Raw genomic sequence first — 19601 nt, forward strand, 5'->3', positions numbered from 1 at the left:
AAGTAACAGTAAACCATAAATGCATTTTTATGTACAAGAAACAGCTTAAGGCATCATCAGCGTGTTCTTCACTGCTTTGTAAAATGTATAAAGTATCCCACTCTAAAGTGTATGATCTGAGCATTTGTTTTTGAGCATTGTTGTTTAAGCATTGTTTGATATTGGGCACAGATAAAAAACATTTTGATTGTTAAATTTTTCTTATTTTCAAAGAATTTCATTAAAAAACTTACATTTGAGAATGGGCAAAGGTATTAAGAAATGTGTTTTGGTAATTGTGAACAAAACATAATATATCAAAGGAGTAGATTTATTACAGTGCAGAATTTGTTTATTTTTTGCAAGGCCAATTCAATGTAGCAAGGTTAGTATAGTAACTTAAATATAAATAAAAATTTGGGGTCATTTTTAACTTGTTTTAAACATTATCAGATCTGATACTGTGAACTGTGTGATCTCTTTTTTTCATTGTCTCTGGTCAATCATAGAGGCCACATCATTATGTCACTTTTAACCTGCATTCACTTTACTACATGTTAACTGCGCATCATACCAGGCCAACCCTTTCTGTGCAATCTGAGCTGGCTAAATGTGAGAAATAAAGTTAATCTTAGAGCTCACTAAGTGTTTGAATGGGATTTCTACTTTACAGTTTTGACCTTGCAGTGACTCCATCAGAGCCCAGGGTGACCTAACATAATGTTGAATGTGTCCCAGGTGTGGACTGTGACCGGAGAGGTGAAAGGAGCCGAGATTGATGGTCCCCTTCTTGCCTGCTCGGCTCGCTCCTCTGATGTTGCTGAAGATGGAGCTGGTCATTCAGGGGTTGAGGGAATGGCTGAATGTAGTGGGTAAGAAAAAATGCAGAACACCTCTCGCATTCTTCATTCTTCTTATCTGCGTCTCTCTTTGATTCTCTTTCTCTGTTTTCCTCATGGTGTCTTTAAGGAATCACTGTACGGTTTATTAACGGCAGTCCGGAAGGAGAACAGTTACAGTATATGCTGGTGTTGAACTGTAAAACAAAACAAATAGACTTACTCGCCAGGCTGAGAAGAGACGAGGTGCAAGTAATGTCCCATAACCTGTCCTCCCCACCCCTCAACTCAACTCATCGTATGGCTGTAATTACGAGTTATTACTCCCGGTATCCAAGGAACCATTCCTCTTGTGTGGGACCTCTCACTTAGCCAAGACGTGTACTGTCATATGCCTGCAGTCTATGCACAGAGAGGCAGCGGGTATGTGTGTACATTAAGCTCAACAAAAAGCAACATGAGCGGATAGTTCCTAATGTGTAACACTGGTTGGAAAAATATGGCCATGTATACAATCAGCATCCAACCAGGTCTCCCTTTAAACCCTCCCTCACAAGCTAACTTGGGCTAAGATACCTGTGTTTGTATTAACTAGCCAGTTTTTCAAATATTTGTTAAAAAAACTATTAGATCTACAACATTCCACTGAGAGGTGTAATCCTGATGTGGGGAGACATGACCTGTGAAGTTAATACATTCACTGCACAATCCAACCCAGAAGAGAACTGACTCTCCCCCACACTCCCACCAGCCTTTGATCAGTGGTGAATCTCATCCTAGAGGCTGGCTGCAAGAATGACCTTTATGAGGTATCCCAAACATTTTTTCCTCTTGCCAAGACTAACATAAATTACTGGAATTTTTATATGCATTTAAAGGAAAGAATCATCGTTTAATAAAATGAATGCATTTGTTTAAAAAGAAAACATAGATGCCTCAGACCAAAACTATCACAGTGTATGGCTCTATATGATCAAAAGCTCTGATGTGCCATGTCTGAACTGTTGACATGACTTAAAGATGGATGATATTTCCCTACAAAGATGGGTGATATTTCCCAAATAAAACCGGGAGTTCATTGTCTTTAAATATAAGACATTTGTTTGAGAAGATAATATGGATATTTGTTACGCAGTAAACAATGATTCAAAAGCAAACACACACACATCAGTGTACATGAATTGCATGTACATTCGTATTTAATCCGTAGATCAACAGGTGTGAATGCTTGTGATCTTTTAATACTTTATCTAGGCGAGATATAGTTGTTTAAACATTGAACCCTAAGGATTTTATTATAAATAATAATAATAACAATGGCGAAAAATATAAATAATGTAGGTTTTTTTTAAATAGCTCGTTAGCTTCTATATTTGAAGCGTGAATAATATCCCATACAAGTATAATGAATAAACACATTTTAGAATAGTTGTAGAATTGATTTTGTTTCTCGTGCATGAATTCCGTTTAAATATTTTAGAACAAAAAGTGGCAATTTATTGAGGAATAAACAGGAGCATGCTTCAACAAGACTAGATTTTATAAGACTACACATTTCATCATGCCAATAGACGACTTTTTGTGTGTAAAATATTTTGAGCGACTCTGTATATCACTTACTGATATGCAATGTCAACTAAACCAAAGACATGTAATGATAAATTGATGAAACACCCATTAAGCCGCGGTGCTTATAAATACTTTCGTGCATTAGCCAGAATTAAAAACGAGTTTTGTATTTTTTAGCAATCTGTGAAACTTAGTTGGATGTCTTCAAAAAATAATATTATGCAGTTATGTGCTATTACACTGACAGAAAACCTGTTACGAAATAAAAAAATAGCACTGGTAGAATATATGGTAAATCTAAATATTAACAACAAACTTTGTTGCGATGTTCATTATTTGTTACATTTAACACCATGCGTGAGGCTTGCTTGTATACAGAGATCAAACCAACACACATTATTCACAGTCCTTTGCGTGTATTTCATATATATTTTCACATCTTTATGACATATGTTGATCCAACACAACAATCTCCACCTGCAAATACATTTAAAGTACATGAATGTATATTTAAAATAATTGTAAAAAATCATATTACATATGTGTTTGAACATGCATGCAGGCTACATTGCGATCTCGAGAGCCCAAACGTTTAAAAGTTCATAAGGAAATTTAGCAGCATTATCTACTGTTGCGCACCAAATAGTGCACACCTTGCTCAGCCATGCTGATACAAATATTTTATTAGAATGTCTATTCTTTCGTTTTGGATGTCACATCAACACAGAACTGTTTTTAATTCATGAACAAATTCCGTCCAGTTTGGCTTTTAAAACATCTTGTAAAATGTTAGACTAAAATATACACCTGAAGCTCTTGGGCTGTTCTTGGTCTGGAGAAATATGAAAAACATTGATACATCTTAGACGGTCTGGCTCCAAGAACCTGATCCACAGGATAAATACAACATTTTTTGGGTGACATGTTGATTACTTACTACTTAGCCTTGCACGACATTTTTGTTTTGCACAAATTTATCAGAACATTTATTTACAATAGATCCTAATAATGGCCTGTATTTTGATTGTTCGCATTTTGCCCATTTCAAGCTACACTAAAAGCCCCAAATAGTGTCTTAAAGGTTTGGGAGAACAGAACTAGAACGTTAGAATGAAATACGCCCTTTAAAAAGCACCTGCAAAAAAAACAGCATAGAGAAATTTTGTGGTAGATAAGATTTTAGCGTACGTTTTGACATAAATAACTCGCAGTTCCTTATGGATTTTAGTGAATTACCTTGATGAATGTATACATGGTAAAACCATTAGCTTACGTCATGTGCGGCTAATCTGCAAGCCTCTCTTATACCTTTCTGTTTTAGACTATGGTTACTAGTAATTTAATGTGACAACACTTTCGATTTTGTGTCTGATTTACTCCAATCCTCAAACCCGAGCATACAATAATGCTTTGGTAATTCATGGAAGAAATGTATTTATTTATTTATTTAAGTATGTAGGCCTATGTAAACACACACAAACAAAATAAATACATGAATCACAATTGTTAAAAAAGAGATTACAATAAAACAACAATTCGAAAGTCCCCCATGTACAAGTAGACACACAATACACAATCAATATGAATAATAAATCAGCTTCGGTTCAATATACAATTAAGATTTTATTTCATATGTAGGAAATCACATAAACCCTGTTCTTAAATCTTAGAGATTTGCATACATTTACATAACAATTCAAATTTCACTTGCGTTGCTTTATTCTAACTTTGTTGACCACACAATAAAAGTAAGCCAGAGCTCTTACCAAAGAGGAACATGCGGGTTGTTAATATCGATACAGGATTATCCAACACATTCATTTGACGTCCTCCTGTTGTAAGATCTGTCTTCATACACCCGTGACCGAAGATCTGTAGAGATTCACCCATAACTGTCGGGAAGCATGAATTACAACAGACCTCGAGCTGCTCGCAATGTCATAACTTCAAGCCCGGAGACCGACTTCATTTCTGACGGTATTAAGTCAGCGGTAACCTGCCTCCCTCCCACTACAGCCCTGTTTTGTGCTCTTGGGTAGGAAGTCATTTCTGAGGACTAAAGTATATGTCGACGTAAAAAGAGTTTAATGATAAGAAATGAAAGGCAACTCTTAGTGACACCGAGCGGGTTTGGACCCCTATGCATGTAAGATCCATGTAATCATTCGGTGATTTAACCATGCAAGGCTTGACTTGAATTGAATAGACATCTATTAAAAAACACAAGGCATTTGATCATTGTAGGCTACTATCACTGGATTTATTTTGCGGGAATAAACCGGCACAAGTTAAATGATTTCTGTGCAATTTTCTCGCTTTTGAGAACATGGATGGGAGCATGCTGTTTGATAATTTGAGACAAAATATGAATTGACAGGAGTAGGTTCTTATTGTGGGACTCCAGCCGACTGGCGCCAAGCGCTCTTTAAGAAACGGAGTCCCTCTTAATCAAGGATCTGTTGACGAGCCTCTTAAAGGTACACGACTGCTTATAGCGCTTTAGCTCGTTGCTCTGCTGTACCCCGTCGGCCGATATAAGACAACCTACTCCTAAACAGTTCCGTGAACTATCGAAAAACACTTGCAATGCGTGCCTACATAAAACACACTTTATTATGACTTTTTTAAATCTGTGGTTCATGTCAGGTTATAATCGAAAAGCCGCGCATAAGCAATCCTTAAACTGAACGTCCGATTCTCCCGTCGAAAATAAATCGTCCGTGCTAGTCTGTCTTCTGTTTAGTTTAAAATGTATTCTGGTATTACTGGTTTGTAAAAAAATGCATCTTGATTTTCATTCAAATGCTTGAATCGAACGGTTTTAAATGACTAAATAAAAGGTATCGAATTATACTTAGATCGGATTTTTTTCATTTATTGTGCATTATAAGTGCTGTCGGTATTTGTATAGTTCCTATTTTAGCTCGGGCTACTGAAACGTTGAAAACATGTTAAAATAGCGTTCATTTATTATGTATCGCGGTTCGGTGTAGTTACAAAACTTAAAAATGAACTGTCCGTGTTATAGAATGGACGCGTAGAGGAAGCACACGTTTTAAAACTGACGAAACAAAAACACAAGCTGGGGAGAAGCTCACCCGGCTGCACGCATCCAGATGACCATTCTGTTAGGTTATGCGTTTGGGGGTGGGATCTTCGGTGCTCTACTCTGTCATTGGTTAATATTTTATTCTGTTGACATGTTTTCTTACTGCAAATGCTTCCGACACCTTCTGGCCAACCCCCCTTTGACGATCTTGGCTGGAGCTGTCAGAACCACGCCTATGGAGCTCCACAATTGGTCCAGAATGCGTAAAATCTGCAATCAAGACTGCTTGGTTCATTAGTGCGAGAATCCAGTAAGAAGGGGCATGTTAGACAGACAGAGTTACACAGTGGCCAGGGAAGGACCTTCCAATTCCGCTCACGACCTCATCCTCATCAGTTTTAGTTCCTACAGTGACTTGGACACATGGAAAAGTGTATCTCGACAGAGGTGTTAATGTTGCTCTTTTGAAGGATATTACAACTGTGCGGGGATCGTAGCATCTTTAGCGGGAGTGAATTTAAGCCAGCGGTCTTTTTTTTGCACTAGCGAAACAATCCTTTCTATCAGCTTGTGAGAGGGCGACAGTCAGTCGGACTTACGCGAGCAAAGGCGAAGTTATTTCAGAATATTACAGTTTCCTCTGGCTCTTTGGATGCACCGATGAGAGATCCCGTTTTTACAGCGAACGCTATGGCTTATCATCCTTTTCACACGCACAGGCCGGCCGACTTCCCCATGTCAGCTTTCCTTGCTGCGGCTCAACCCTCCTTCTTCCCAGCTCTCACTTTGCCGCCGGGTCTCGGTAAACCGCTGGCGGATCATGCGCTCTCCAGCGCGGCAGAGGCTGGATTGCACGCGGCGCTGGGTCATCACCACCAAGCGGCTCATCTCCGCTCCTTCAAAAACATCGAGCCTGAAGAGGATGTTGAAGACGACCCTAAAGTAACATTAGAGGCTAAAGAGCTCTGGGATCAATTCCACAAAATTGGAACCGAAATGGTCATCACAAAATCGGGAAGGTAATGCCCTTTTTAGGAGGTTTAACATTTTACGATGTTTATGCATTATCTTCATCAAGGTCTATTTTAGCACAGAAATTACCATTTTATTTCAAATCAATAGACTTGGAAGTGTTAAGAGCTCAAATGGAGATATATTATATTTTATTTTATTATTAGATGGATCAAATTACATCGAATGCTCCATGGCTACTAAAATTACATCGAATGCTCCATGGATACTAACGGAGTCAAAAGCCTATGAGAGCCTACATTAAATGTCTGATTCACAACAAGATTTTCTCTGTTTTAAAACGGTAACATAAATGTCATAAGTTCATTGGTTAATGTTTCATGAATAGGAAATAATTGCACTCAAATGCAACACACTTTGACGTCTTAAAAATAAAATAAAATGATACGTCCAAATTATTGCCAACGAAGAAGAATGATAAGAATAAAAGTTTAAATGTCTCACGACTTAAAAAATATGAACTATTTTGCAAGGAAATTGTCCGTCACGAATGGGGTTGTCTGTTTTTTTCACTGTGGCAAGTGGGGTGGACAGGAATTTCTTGTTGGTGAATGACTGAAACTTTAGGCGAACGTTATTTCTTGTTGTTTCATTTCATTTGGAATGTCAATTAAATATTCCAAAGGAGGAATTTGACTCCAGCCACTTAATTCTATGTCTGTTTGTTCCGTCCACAGGAGAATGTTTCCTCCTTTTAAAGTGCGCGTGAACGGCCTGGACAAAAAAGCAAAATATATACTTTTGATGGATATTGTTGCAGCAGACGACTGTCGATACAAATTTCACAACTCTCGATGGATCGTTGCAGGAAAGGCCGATCCGGAGATGCCCAAACGAATGTACATTCACCCGGATAGCCCTGCCACGGGTGAACAGTGGATGGCAAAGCCTGTTGCATTCAATAAACTCAAACTGACTAACAATATTTCGGATAAACATGGCTTTGTAAGTTTACTTCATTAATACAAGTCTTTGGTGTCAATTTTGTTTAGGAGGGGGATTGCTCCATTCGGTGGTAGATGCATGCATAATAATATGTAGTTAAATGGGGTTTAAGATTTATTAAATGTGGTTTCGAAAATTATTTGGGCATTTTTAAGCGTTAGACCGAAATGTTTTAAGGTGAATTTTAAGAGAAAGTGTTTTACTGCCTAAATGAAGCATGAAAGACTTGGAGAGCGGCTGCCTTACGATCAAATGCAACAGGGCATCTTTATTTTCATTGTGTCATTCAAACAACCTACTGTTAGTTTTTGATCGAATAGGTTAGCCTTATCAATAACAGACTGTTTTAATGTTTCAGACCATTCTGAATTCAATGCACAAGTACCAGCCCAGGTTTCATATCGTTCGAGCCAACGACATTCTGAAACTCCCATATAGCACGTTCAGGACGTATGTATTTCCTGAAACGGATTTTATAGGCGTCACCGCATATCAGAATGACAAGGTAAGTTACTAGAAATAACGTTTTGTAGTGTTTGATTATGATTATTTTGACCGTTGTATTAAGCTTGCATTCAATGTATTTATTTCATAGCTTGTAGAGCCCACAAACATAGTTTTGTCGTTTGTTATTTTCAGAAATTAATTTGCTGTCAAATATTCTATTTGCCGTCATTCGTCTTAATTTTTTTTAGCAAAAGAAAGGAATCGTTACTTACTAGTTTATTTTAGTAAAGTTTTTCCTCAAATAACATGTTGCTGTCTTTAACATTTTTGCCTATTGCTCAAGCGCATTGGCATTGCAGTAGACTGTGTATGGTGGCCATACTGATAACATTTACAGGCCGGTCACAGCACTGACGTTACACTGTATTTCAACTTATGTAATTCAAAGTATTATGTATTGTGTCTATTTAACTTGGGTAGGCTTTTGATTTCTATTACAAATCTTGTCGTTTTGAATCATAAATACATTGATATTGACCTAACAGTTTCAGTGTTTAAACCCTGAAATTTGGAGTAGGTTACAGCCTGCAGGAAAATGTGGAAATGTAATAAACGTATTTTCACTTTTCGGCTAGATCACACAACTGAAAATCGATCATAATCCATTCGCAAAAGGATTTAGAGATACGGGAAATGGAAGAAGAGAGAAAAGGTATTTTAAACGGTTTATTTTAAAACATTGACTATGCACCGGCTATGTTTTTAATCGCTGTAGTTATTACGGTAAAGTAATTGTAAGTTATTTTGTAGAAAACAACTGGCTCTGCCGTCAATGCGCATGTATGACGATCAAGGCAAAGTGGATAGAGATGGAGGAGATTCAGACGACTCATCTTGCGAACAAACAATGAGGGATTCGGTTCACTCGCCAAATGGACCAGTTACAAGTCCTCTTAAGTTCAACATTTCCAGAGGTAAAAGCAAACATGGCCATGTTCTATCAACCTTTCAGTGTTTACTGCAAAGACGTAACATAGGCTTCCTGTGCGCATTTGACAGGAATACTATTACTATTGTGCATTACTATTTTTAGTGCATCAGTATTACTTTGCATTTACGAGGATGCAACGAGCAAGATAAAACCTACACAAAAGTGTAAAAACATAGTTTCCTGCCACGCAAATGCATAATGTGCCTAAACGTAGATTTCACTTATCTCAGTTATTCTAACAAAGTATACATAGCGGGTACAATATAAGTTTAAAGAGCTGACAAGATGGCAAGGCATATACTATATTTAATGACAGATATTTAAACAGATTTGGTTCGTATTAATATTTTCGTAATGCAATTTTATTGATTTATAATAAGATTGTATATTTATTAATCATTTATATTTTAATTTAGGTTAATCAAAAATGTGGGGGTGAATTTTCCATTTTATTATGACTACTATTTCACTGTTTCATCGATAATATTTGTATTGTATTAAACAAGTATACAGATTTTTATTTAATTTCATATTTGATGTTTGTTGGTATGAGAAAATGTTTGCATTGTCCAATTTCCAACATGGCTGTTGTAGCTCAAGGTGTAGATTTTGCAAATCAATTATTATCCAGCAAAAATGTACTGGTAGCTCTTCAAATAAAATGTAAATCTCAAATATTTATAAGGGTTTTTCTGTAAAAAAGTTAGCTGCCCAACCGCTCCTGGTTGCAGGCTTGTGTATCCAAAAGTGATAACTTGAAATTTTGTTGCATTGAGCCTGCACATTTATCATCTGAATGTCATCACACATCATTTAAGAGATTATTAGGAATTTTCCTACAAGCTTTGTGAAACCTATTTAATAAAAGATCCCATTTATTGTGTCATAGATTAAATTAGTAACCAAAAAAAGGAATTCATGTGGGAAATATTTTTCCTTTACCAGTTTAATCCAAAGGAGTAAACATAAACTGCTGTGATAAATATCAATGAGAGTTAATACCAATTCATAATAACGCCTTTATTTTTCAACATATTTTTATTTTTTCAGGTGACAAAAACTGCAATGAAAGTGACCATGAACTTGAAGAACATGATGACAGGTCGATCAGAGTTAGTAGTCCAGGCCAGGGACCACCATCGCCATTAAGCCCACATTGTGAAGAAAGAGTCAAGGACAAATCACACCTAGAAAAAAAGGGCGAATACTTGGATTCAAGGAAGGAAAATGACTCAATTTTCAGTATCAGAAACCTGGAGAAGGACAAGTTGGATGGAAGAACTTTGAAAGAATCAGATACCTCAAAAAAGGATGGAGACTGTGTGGGCCATCGGTCAGTCAAAGAAGGGGTCTCACCTATGATGGTTCAAACAGAAAGCCCATCACATTTTAGTGCAAGTCACTTGCAAAGTCTAGCTCTCTCTGGTTTACACAATCAACATTTCTTTAACCCACTGAACACGGGACAACCACTCTTATTTCACCCTGGCCAGTTTGCTATGGCTCCTAGTGCATTCTCAACTATGGGCATGGGACACTTGTTAGCTTCTATGTCTGGAGTAAGTGGACTAGAGAATGGCAGCCTCTCCTCTCAAAGTACCGGTTCACCCTACCCTTTCCCATTCCACTTGTCGCAACATATGCTTGCATCTCAGGTATGATAATTGGTTTATATGCATTAGCACTATTAATAAAAATCTTAACTTTAAAGATTTGCTTCTCAACTATTTAAAGGTGTAGTTTTAGAAGAAGAAAAATGCATCACCTTAACCATAACATCATTTATTCACTCTCATGTCGTTCATGTCGTTGGGGGGCAATTTGGTTCTTCAAAATATATATTTTTTGTGTTTAACAAAATTTAGCTGTATTTGGAATCAAGCCTTAACCAACAGTTACAATGTATTTACGTATAAGCAACTGGCGTTTCTTTCTATAACCTATTACGCAACATTACTGTATAGACTATTATGATGTTATTTTTAAGCCATATTTTTATCCACGTTAATCTGAAAAGTTGAAATAATTGTTCTTTCTTTTACATTCAGGGCATCTCCATGCAACCATTCGGGGGACTGCTATCCTATCCGTACACATACATGGCGGCTGCAGCTGCAGCAGCTTCCGCTCTCCCTGGCGGCAGTGCCGCGTCCTCCCTCGGTCGGAACCCCTTTCTCAACAGCACGCGGCCAAGGTTGCGATTCAGCCCCTATCAGATACCAGTATCTGTTCCCCAGAGCACGGGCTTGCTAACCACAGGTTTGCCAAATACTCTGAATGCGGAGTCAGAGTCATCGAAATCAGGCAGCAGAGAGGGCAGTCCCATATCCGAGCACCAAAGCCATAAAACTGGAGGCTGCCACAATTCAGGATCTCCAAAATCATCAGTAAAGGATTCCATTAACGAACTGCAGAATATACAAAGATTAGTTAGTGGATTGGAGAAACACAGAGACATTTCCCCAAGAGGCGATTCACCAAAGTGACCACGACGCTATAACGCACACCTTGACTCTTGACAAATGATGGCTCAGACATTACGACATCCCTTTTCAAGTGTATCACAGTCTGGATTTCGTGGGAAACTGTTGCATTTACGGATTTCCCAATGCTGACTGTCAAACGTGTTAAATTTTGGATACGAATTTATGGACCGAATTTACCTTATCTCGTTTATGGATTATTCACCAGTTCACCGTTTCATGTATACACGCTATTTTTAGGCCTACACCTTTCGGCTTATATTTCTCAACTGACTATTAATTATATCTCTGACAACATCTGAGGATGGTGGACGTTTAAGCAGCTGGGACATTGTTTTATAATTATTTATAATAAAAGTAAAACACGCTTTGTAAATACGGTAAATGGATTGAAATAGACTGATTTTAATTTATTAAAAACTGTATATTTGTATGTAAATACTATTAGGTCTTAATTTGTTACATTTATATATATATATTTTCCCCATTTACAAAAACGAATATTATCTATAGCGCGGAAAACTAAAGTGTCTAGATCTTTATCAAGATACGTGAAGGACATGCCACTGTAAATCAAAATATCCGATGATAGGTTGTAGCATAGATTTCAAATTTCGTTTGCTGATCATTGTAACACCGCTATAGTCCATAGTCAGGGAAAACTCAGGTTTCTTTTTAATCTTGCATTGATAAAGTTAGGCTGTATTTTCTCTTATACGAGAGCTATCTATTTAAACATATTGGTGCTGGATTTTCGGGTAAATATTTTTTGCTGCATTCTGTCAATTTAAATAAAACGAAAGTGTTCATTATGTCGTTTGTACTTATAGCTATATAAATGGACTGTCAGAAATGACTTTATTTCTTTTTTCAGTGACTGAGCATAAACATTTAAAATAGCAATCAAGCGGATAAATATTGCAAATAGGCCGCATAGAAAATGTCATTTTCTGCAGACATTTAATCAGAGTGCGCTTATATCGAATAGGTTGTTGGCATTGTTTAGATATCAAATGAATAAAGTTCCAGTTTTCTGCCTCGTGCGATTTAGTATCAGCTGAGATTCCACTGATCCCCAAGAACTATATGTGATTTAAAACCAAGTCTATAATTATCCATATAAACAATGATGCCGTGCTTACTAAAATGCAAAACATGCGTGTAGTTAAAGTGATGTAACTGCAGAACATGGCCTACAGCGATAGCTTATGTAGCTGCACCATCTGTTGATCAACGGAATGTAGTTTTCGGTGAAGCTATTCATCTTCAGAGCTAAAGAAAATATTTACGGTAACAAAGCTTTTTTAACAATTATGTTATAAATTGTTGCACAGTTTGTTCATTATAATGCAGCAGAAGTAAGACAGCTCCAGATGCAATGGGCAACAGACCGTGTACATTCTTTAGTTCTTATTTCTGTTCACCACGATTTTCTCTTCATCCCCACTAATATAAGAGAAAGTTGAACTACATTTTATGAAATTTATTATTACTCGTGTGTCCCCCCCCCCATAATGAGAGAGAGAGAGAGAGAGAGAGAGAGACGCCTCAAAGCTCCAGTAGCAGACAGTTCTTTGTCCAGAGTCCGGCGCCTGTCGTCTGCCTGCCGGCCACAGCTTATGAACAACCGCGCACAATGGCAAACGGGATCGCCACAGTCCATGTTGATAATTAGAGTTCCCCCTCTTTTCTTCTCTTTCTAAAACCATAAGCGAACCTATTGTTCAATTCTGTTCCGTCCAATTAAGAGAGACAAATTCTCGCCCTTACACTCTCATAGAGAAAAACTGTTTGTCTAAAACAATTAGTCGTTGACTGATCACTTGGCTCCGTAGCTTCCCCAGAGCGTATCCCAAACAAGTGTGGCTACTTAACACAAAGAACTATGAATGCCAACAAAGTTAAAAATGCAGAAACAATAGCATTATTATCTGTATTATTATACCATTATACATAATTCAATCTCATATAGGGTAGGGACGACAGTGTGCGTTTACTAGATACCTGCAGTTTCGGTGGGGGTCCTCTCTCTGTTGCTTCCTGCAGAGAAAGCAGTGTTTGATACATGGTGGATAAGACCGAGTCTGTCTGTGTTTCCCGATAACGTTCTCTTAGCGCACTACGAAGTACTACGGTTATACATTTTCTAGGCGTGTTTCCCGAACTATACCGTAGGAAGTTACTTATACGTCCCACGTTGCCAGGTGCTGTCCATGGCTGTGGTGCTGAATTAATGGATATCGATCGTTCGACAATCAATGCTTCACTGCGTTATGTGAGGTTGTGGCGCTCTTTATAAAATAAGCACTTTAGAAATAGTTGAAGTTTCATTTATGACTCACAGGATAAAAATAAACCAAATTGCAAATTAAATCCATGGATATTATTTAAATGTGAAATGAGTGTGCGAACTCGCAATATCATGGCCAAATGTATCAACCCGCTACACGTATTATGGTCATTTATAACAAAGGTTCCCAAACTTTGGGTCATAAGGAGGGTCACGCCACTTGCTTGCTTTATTTCAGCAAATAACAAAGCATGTAGCTTATGGCCGCGTTTACATTAAAATACAATCAACATTATGAAACAGACTTAGAATATCAAAGGGGAATAATATAAACAACTATGCAGCCCTACAATAAGATATTTTTTATTGCAATTAAACTTGAAAAACTTAATGTAAAGTGAGTGAATGTGTGTTTTCCGTGTGCCGTGAGATAGCATACTTTTTATTACACCTGTGTAATTTATATAATCATAATATGAGTTACTATAGTGTATTTATTAATTCAATAAGCGCACGCGAAAAAGTTGTAGTGTCCCTGAAGTTTTACAAACTTCTTCTCTCTCTAAATGATTTGGTTTGCCAGCTGATGCACCTTTAGATAATATAATACTATTATATTATCTAACAACCATCAGCGTACAGACAATTATATTTTTTGCATGGAAATACTAGTGTAGGCTATTTAACTTTAGAATTGTATTTCTATAGACTGCGATGTAAAGTGGCCACTAAGGGAATGAACGCTCAACGGCGATAAGGTATAGACCTAGGCCTAGCTAAGAGCGCTCCAGACCAACCATCGTTCCGATATGACTTACAGAAGGTATACTTAACTAAGAACGTTTCGGCACTATTGGTCCGACACTATTACAGGAAGTTTTTGGTGATATCGCCCTCTGCTGGTGAATCGAATATTATATGTGCCTTTCATCTTTTTTTGAGACGTGTATTTGACATGAAATCCAAAAAAGGCAGTGTCACTGAATTATTATTGAGTAACGTTTTCCTCTTCACATTGATATATGGCTCACTCAAAACTGTCCATCAAGTTGGTGTCTTTCTTTGATCGTTTGTTTCATGTCACAAACTTAAGAAATGAAATACAATTAAAATAGCGTGTGTCTTGAGACACATTGCTGAAACATAAAACAATCACAGTAGAAACACTTGACTTGACAGTGACTGGTAGAAACAGAAATACTAAACTTTCACAGCTTTAAACAAATTCAGAAAGTAAAAGATAGAGCAATATTTTCTATCTAGACTGCCACTGCACATCTAAATAAGCATATCAATGCAAGGGATGGTGAACTTTTTGGGCTTGCTCTCTTAAATCTTTGTTATTTTATCTCCAGATCTCTGTTTAAAAAGCTTTTTTGTGTTAACAGATAATCTGCATTTCACTGCACCCAGCTGTCTCCACAAAGGCCATTATGTGGGAAACAGGGAAAGGTATCCAATAATATATCTGATCACGAATGTTCAAGTCAATTTATACAGAAATTCTTGGTCTCTTTGATGAGGGTGGTTTCAAGAGGGTTTGAAGGAAGCCTCATGTCAACATGAGATCCCACTGAGATTTCAGTGAAGTAAACTGTGATCAGCAAAGCAGTTCTAATTTCATTCTGCTAAATGACTCAAAGGATGTCGGTACTGCCTGGGTTTTTAGATCAGCTGGCTTGAAATGTTGGTGCTTGGTAAAAGACCGTCTTAGATATTTGAGCTAACAGTGTGTTCGGTGGAGTCAAGGGTCCCCTGTTTATCTTCTTGCCTGTTTATTACACAACGCATGCTATATTTTAGTAAATTAAGGCTTTCAATATCTGAAAAGAGATATTAACACATATGTTATGTTTTTGTCTTTTGGTAAAGACTTAATTTATACCAAACACGGAAAGACTGTTTTATGGGAAATGTCTTCAAGCAATACACCAACAACTTGAATGAAACATGGAAGCATGTAAAGCTCACCAAGAAGCACATTTTAAAGTTATTGTAAAGGTATTCAAAGGAATTATAACGAGAGTGTACTCGTCTTCTGACAGCAAATAAAACCACTGAAACCATTATAACAGTGTTTCCAGTTTAACCCCATCATAGCTCAAGGAAGTTGAAAAATTGTTATTATTACAAACCTGTTCCATCACCACTGTGTCCTTGAGGAAGGCACCCAACCCATTATTTGAGGGCCAACTTCCACTATTGGGTTGCGATTGGCTGAAAAGTGTTGCTACAGTAGCAAGTGCAAAATAAATTAAACTGTATCTAAGAACTCTTAAAGACAAGCTGGAATGCCATTGTGAAACCCTCTACCAATAGCGATTTTGGAGTGCTGCTCAGGAACAACCTTTGCGTTATATTTTCACAATTGTGATCCTTGTGCCAAGGAACCCACCAGCTCCAATTATTATACTGAGGCTCCCACAAGAACCTCCATTTCTCTCTGCCATGTCTGGGAACCTTTTAGCATCCATACCTTGCCAGCATCGCTTCTGAGTTTCCTCAGCGCCACCTTGGTGAACAGCATGATCAAAAGCAATGCTAATGTCAAAGCACCCTCCCCCGGACCCCTGTAATCATTCCCACAATACTGTGGGCAGCCAAACCACGCGTGCTCTGTGTCTGTCATTAATGGACATGTGTTCCATATAAAATAAACCTGACTCACAATAGCCTGCCACTGAACCTTACTGCTGGTTGCGTGACAGGCGAGAGGCTGTCTCCATGTGGATCTATTAATGCGATGCTGTGATGCTAATGTTAAAGCAACATTTTTAAACCGAGGGAGCAAACGAAGAGTGAAGGTATGGTTCGGAAAAATGGACTGAGAAGGTTAGCTGATTAAGTAGCCATTTACCAAGAGATACTAAGGCACTTACATATCCAGTGACATTTACGTGTGTCTGTTTAAACACACTTTTCATATCCTAAACATTTTGTTAATCTTTTTACCTGTAATCCCAGGATCATTGTGGGTTGATGTTGTGCACCTCACCAGCTCATACCCCACATAAGCTCTTGTTCTAGTGTTATGGAATGTGTTGTGATATTTAAAATATATCTTACTCTGAATATTGTGGTCATAAGCATAGCTGTCTATACTACATGTGCTAGGCTGAAACCGCCATTTGGTCACAAGCAACTTGTCCTGTTCAACCAGGGCAGGTATTTTTTTCAGATACCTTGAGCTTATCTGATCACAGTTTCTGGATGATCACCTAAAGCCAGCGCTTGAAGTCAAACTAGGGGATTTATTGCCTCATCCCTGGTTTAAGAAGGTTCTAATCTAAGGGTTGAGCTACAGCTTAAGGTCTAACAGCTTCATCCAAGCTGCTCCCATATTAGACAGATCTCAGCCAGCCACTGTGTGTGATCTCATCAAGGTCTTAGAGGACAGACACTCTGGCCAGTCGACGTACTTTAGTCCCTTCACAAATTCATATGGTTTGGTTGTATTTTGGATATCCCTGTGTTTATTCTGTAGTCTTGATGACTGCTACAAAGGTCGTTTTATTACGAAATGGCTTCTCTTACATTGTTCAGGGGAGTTAATGGAGTTCTGAATGATGAACTTTGTGTTTGATGGCACGTATTTCATGTAGTAAACATACCTTGGCAAAACCGAGGGCAAGTTGGGTATTCAAGGAATTCTTAAGAAGACACACATGACATAACTTTTTCTCAGGATATAAATCTGAGAAGCATGAAGTATTAAAAAAAAGGCAGCTTTTACTCTTGATTTCTTACTATTTCTAAGTCTCAGAAATAATGTTGACTTCCAAAAGACACTTTATCCCGGGTACTGTTGCATTGCCTTCTCGTAGTGTCAGTTACATTCAATGTGTGAATTTAACAGAGATACTTGTGGAAACTCTCAAAAAGAACCATTAAAATGCCCCTGGAGCTCACTTATCCTCCCTGTTACAAGGCTCTGCTTACAAGATCGCAATTTATGACCGATAGAGCGCCTGCTCTTAGTCTGTTTGATAAGATAAGACACAATCACCCTTTCAGATAAAAGAGGGCCTGCTGACCCCGTGTACAGGCTCCAGATGTACTGCGACTCACAAATATACTGTTGGAATTAGAGGCAGAGAGACTCTGATATATATCAGTGGGTATTTGCTGCAGGCTCTCTCGTTGCAGGAGGGGTAATGGATGCTGTAAGTCTGAACTGGACAATAGAAGATATGAGCCGTTTGTGAGTTATGCAATGTAGATGAGGTCAGACTAAAGAAGTGAGTTATGTTGAATAAGAGCGTTTACTGTTTAGTGTGCGACTATCAGATAACCTCTGCAACCCTGCAGGTCATGATTGACAGTTCAGACATCTCACCTTGTTGTACGTTTTCTTTCAACGCAAGTTAAACATGTAGAGTCGTGTGTCTGTGTGTGTTTATGAAGAGGGGTGTGAAGGTGAGCTACTTAACCCGGTTAATGTTGTGACAGTTGTCACTGATGTGCCTTGCTGAGGATGAAAGGTGAGACTATGTGTTTGCTTGCTTTGTGTCAAGCTTCTAGCGTCTGCACGGTGACGCCGATGTGCAAAGAAAAACTAGTTAAACACACAAGAACTCACACACACAAGCACATGCTGAAGAAGCATTTTTGGCAATGATGGATGTATAGGTTTTGGGGAACACTGACTATGAGAAAACAATCTAAAAAAACAGCCTAGTTAAACACAAAACAGCCTGAAAAGGCAGTCTAAGAATATCCATCAAAGTTTGAAAGGTCTGAGATTTAGAGGAATCTTGGGGTGTGTGTTTATTTGCTTTGTTCTTATCTGACGGATCGCAAAGATGTTAAAGAGATTCAATACATTCTTATCCGGTGGGCAAGCTCATTTGTTGTCTTAAGGGTATTATTAAGAAAGAAGATTGCAATGATTTGGTATTGTTCTCTCTGTGTTGCACATATGGACTCAAAACATATTTGGAGAACAGAATTATAAATGTACAAATGTCATTGCATTAGGTAACAAAACATCAAGCACTTCAACAAAAAGTATTGACTATTAGGACGCACACATGCGTCACCATTCAAATATTTCATACTTTTGATCTGAAATTGTATGCCTACATGTATGAAATTAGTTTGTTCAACCAAAAATATAATTGTTTTAACATTTTATTTCATTACAAGACTAAAAATGTTTCGAAGTGAATGACGTTGACAGACTGATGAAAAAAAACAGTCCATAAAATGCCAGCATAGGAACTCTCTCATTATATAAAACCCTAAAATAACTAAGGTTGATACAATGCCTGGATTAAGCAATGCCTAATAATAATAATATATATAATAATTATAATAATAATTATAAGTAAATAAAGACTAAATAATGATTCCGTGCTATTCTATCTACGAACTCTTTAGTTTTAACATCTGTTTTATTATATAGTTTTATTGTGTAGTTTTAATATATTCTATAATTTTAACAATTTCACTATTAATTCTAAAAAATTAACTTGTCGTGTGGCGTAATGGAGAAAGGTTGATTGTGTCTAAAGATGTACTATCCTGTAAATCACCTGTGAGAAACAGGTCAGACAATGCAGATTATCCCATCAGATTATCCAAACTACCCCTCCTGTACCTGAGTGTACCTTCTTGTCATTGCATTCCGATTAACCAAAGATAAAACCCACTTTACTTTTGAAGATAACACAAATATTTTCTTATGCATAAAAATAAGTTTTACCTTGCAATGCATGAATAGTAAGATATGCGAATATATCTATAACAACCTAAAACACCAGCAGAAATTATATACACAACACAAAATGCCTTATTTCATGGAAATGAACCACAAACACTATAAATGGACTGAAAAGACCATTGGGAGACGCGACAAGCTGCTCTTTATGAAACTATTTCTTTAAGCCATTCTTACTGAGCGGCATAGCATGGATTCTGTTAAATGCCATTGTCGCTTCATTTGATGACCAACAGAATATGTCACAAAAGAACGTAA

The 19601-nt window shown here is 37.5% G+C and overlaps 1 protein-coding gene across 1 annotated transcript; it reads left to right on the forward strand.

Moving 5' to 3' along the window:
• The first annotated feature begins 5732 nt into the window (after positions 1–5732).
• Positions 5733–12146, forward strand: tbx2a (T-box transcription factor 2a). Its single transcript, XM_079451291.1, has 7 exons — positions 5733–6455; positions 7146–7413; positions 7772–7918; positions 8496–8572; positions 8671–8834; positions 9902–10506; positions 10900–12146. Exons 1-7 carry the CDS (start codon positions 6097–6099, stop codon positions 11335–11337), a joined length of 2058 nt encoding a protein of 685 aa, XP_079307417.1. The 5' UTR covers positions 5733–6096; the 3' UTR covers positions 11338–12146.
• Positions 12147–19601: the final 7455 nt, after the last annotated feature.

The sequence above is a fragment of the Barbatula barbatula genome (assembly GCF_947034865.1).
Source record: "Barbatula barbatula genome assembly, chromosome: 2".
NCBI classification, from domain to species: Eukaryota; Metazoa; Chordata; class Actinopteri; order Cypriniformes; family Nemacheilidae; genus Barbatula; species Barbatula barbatula.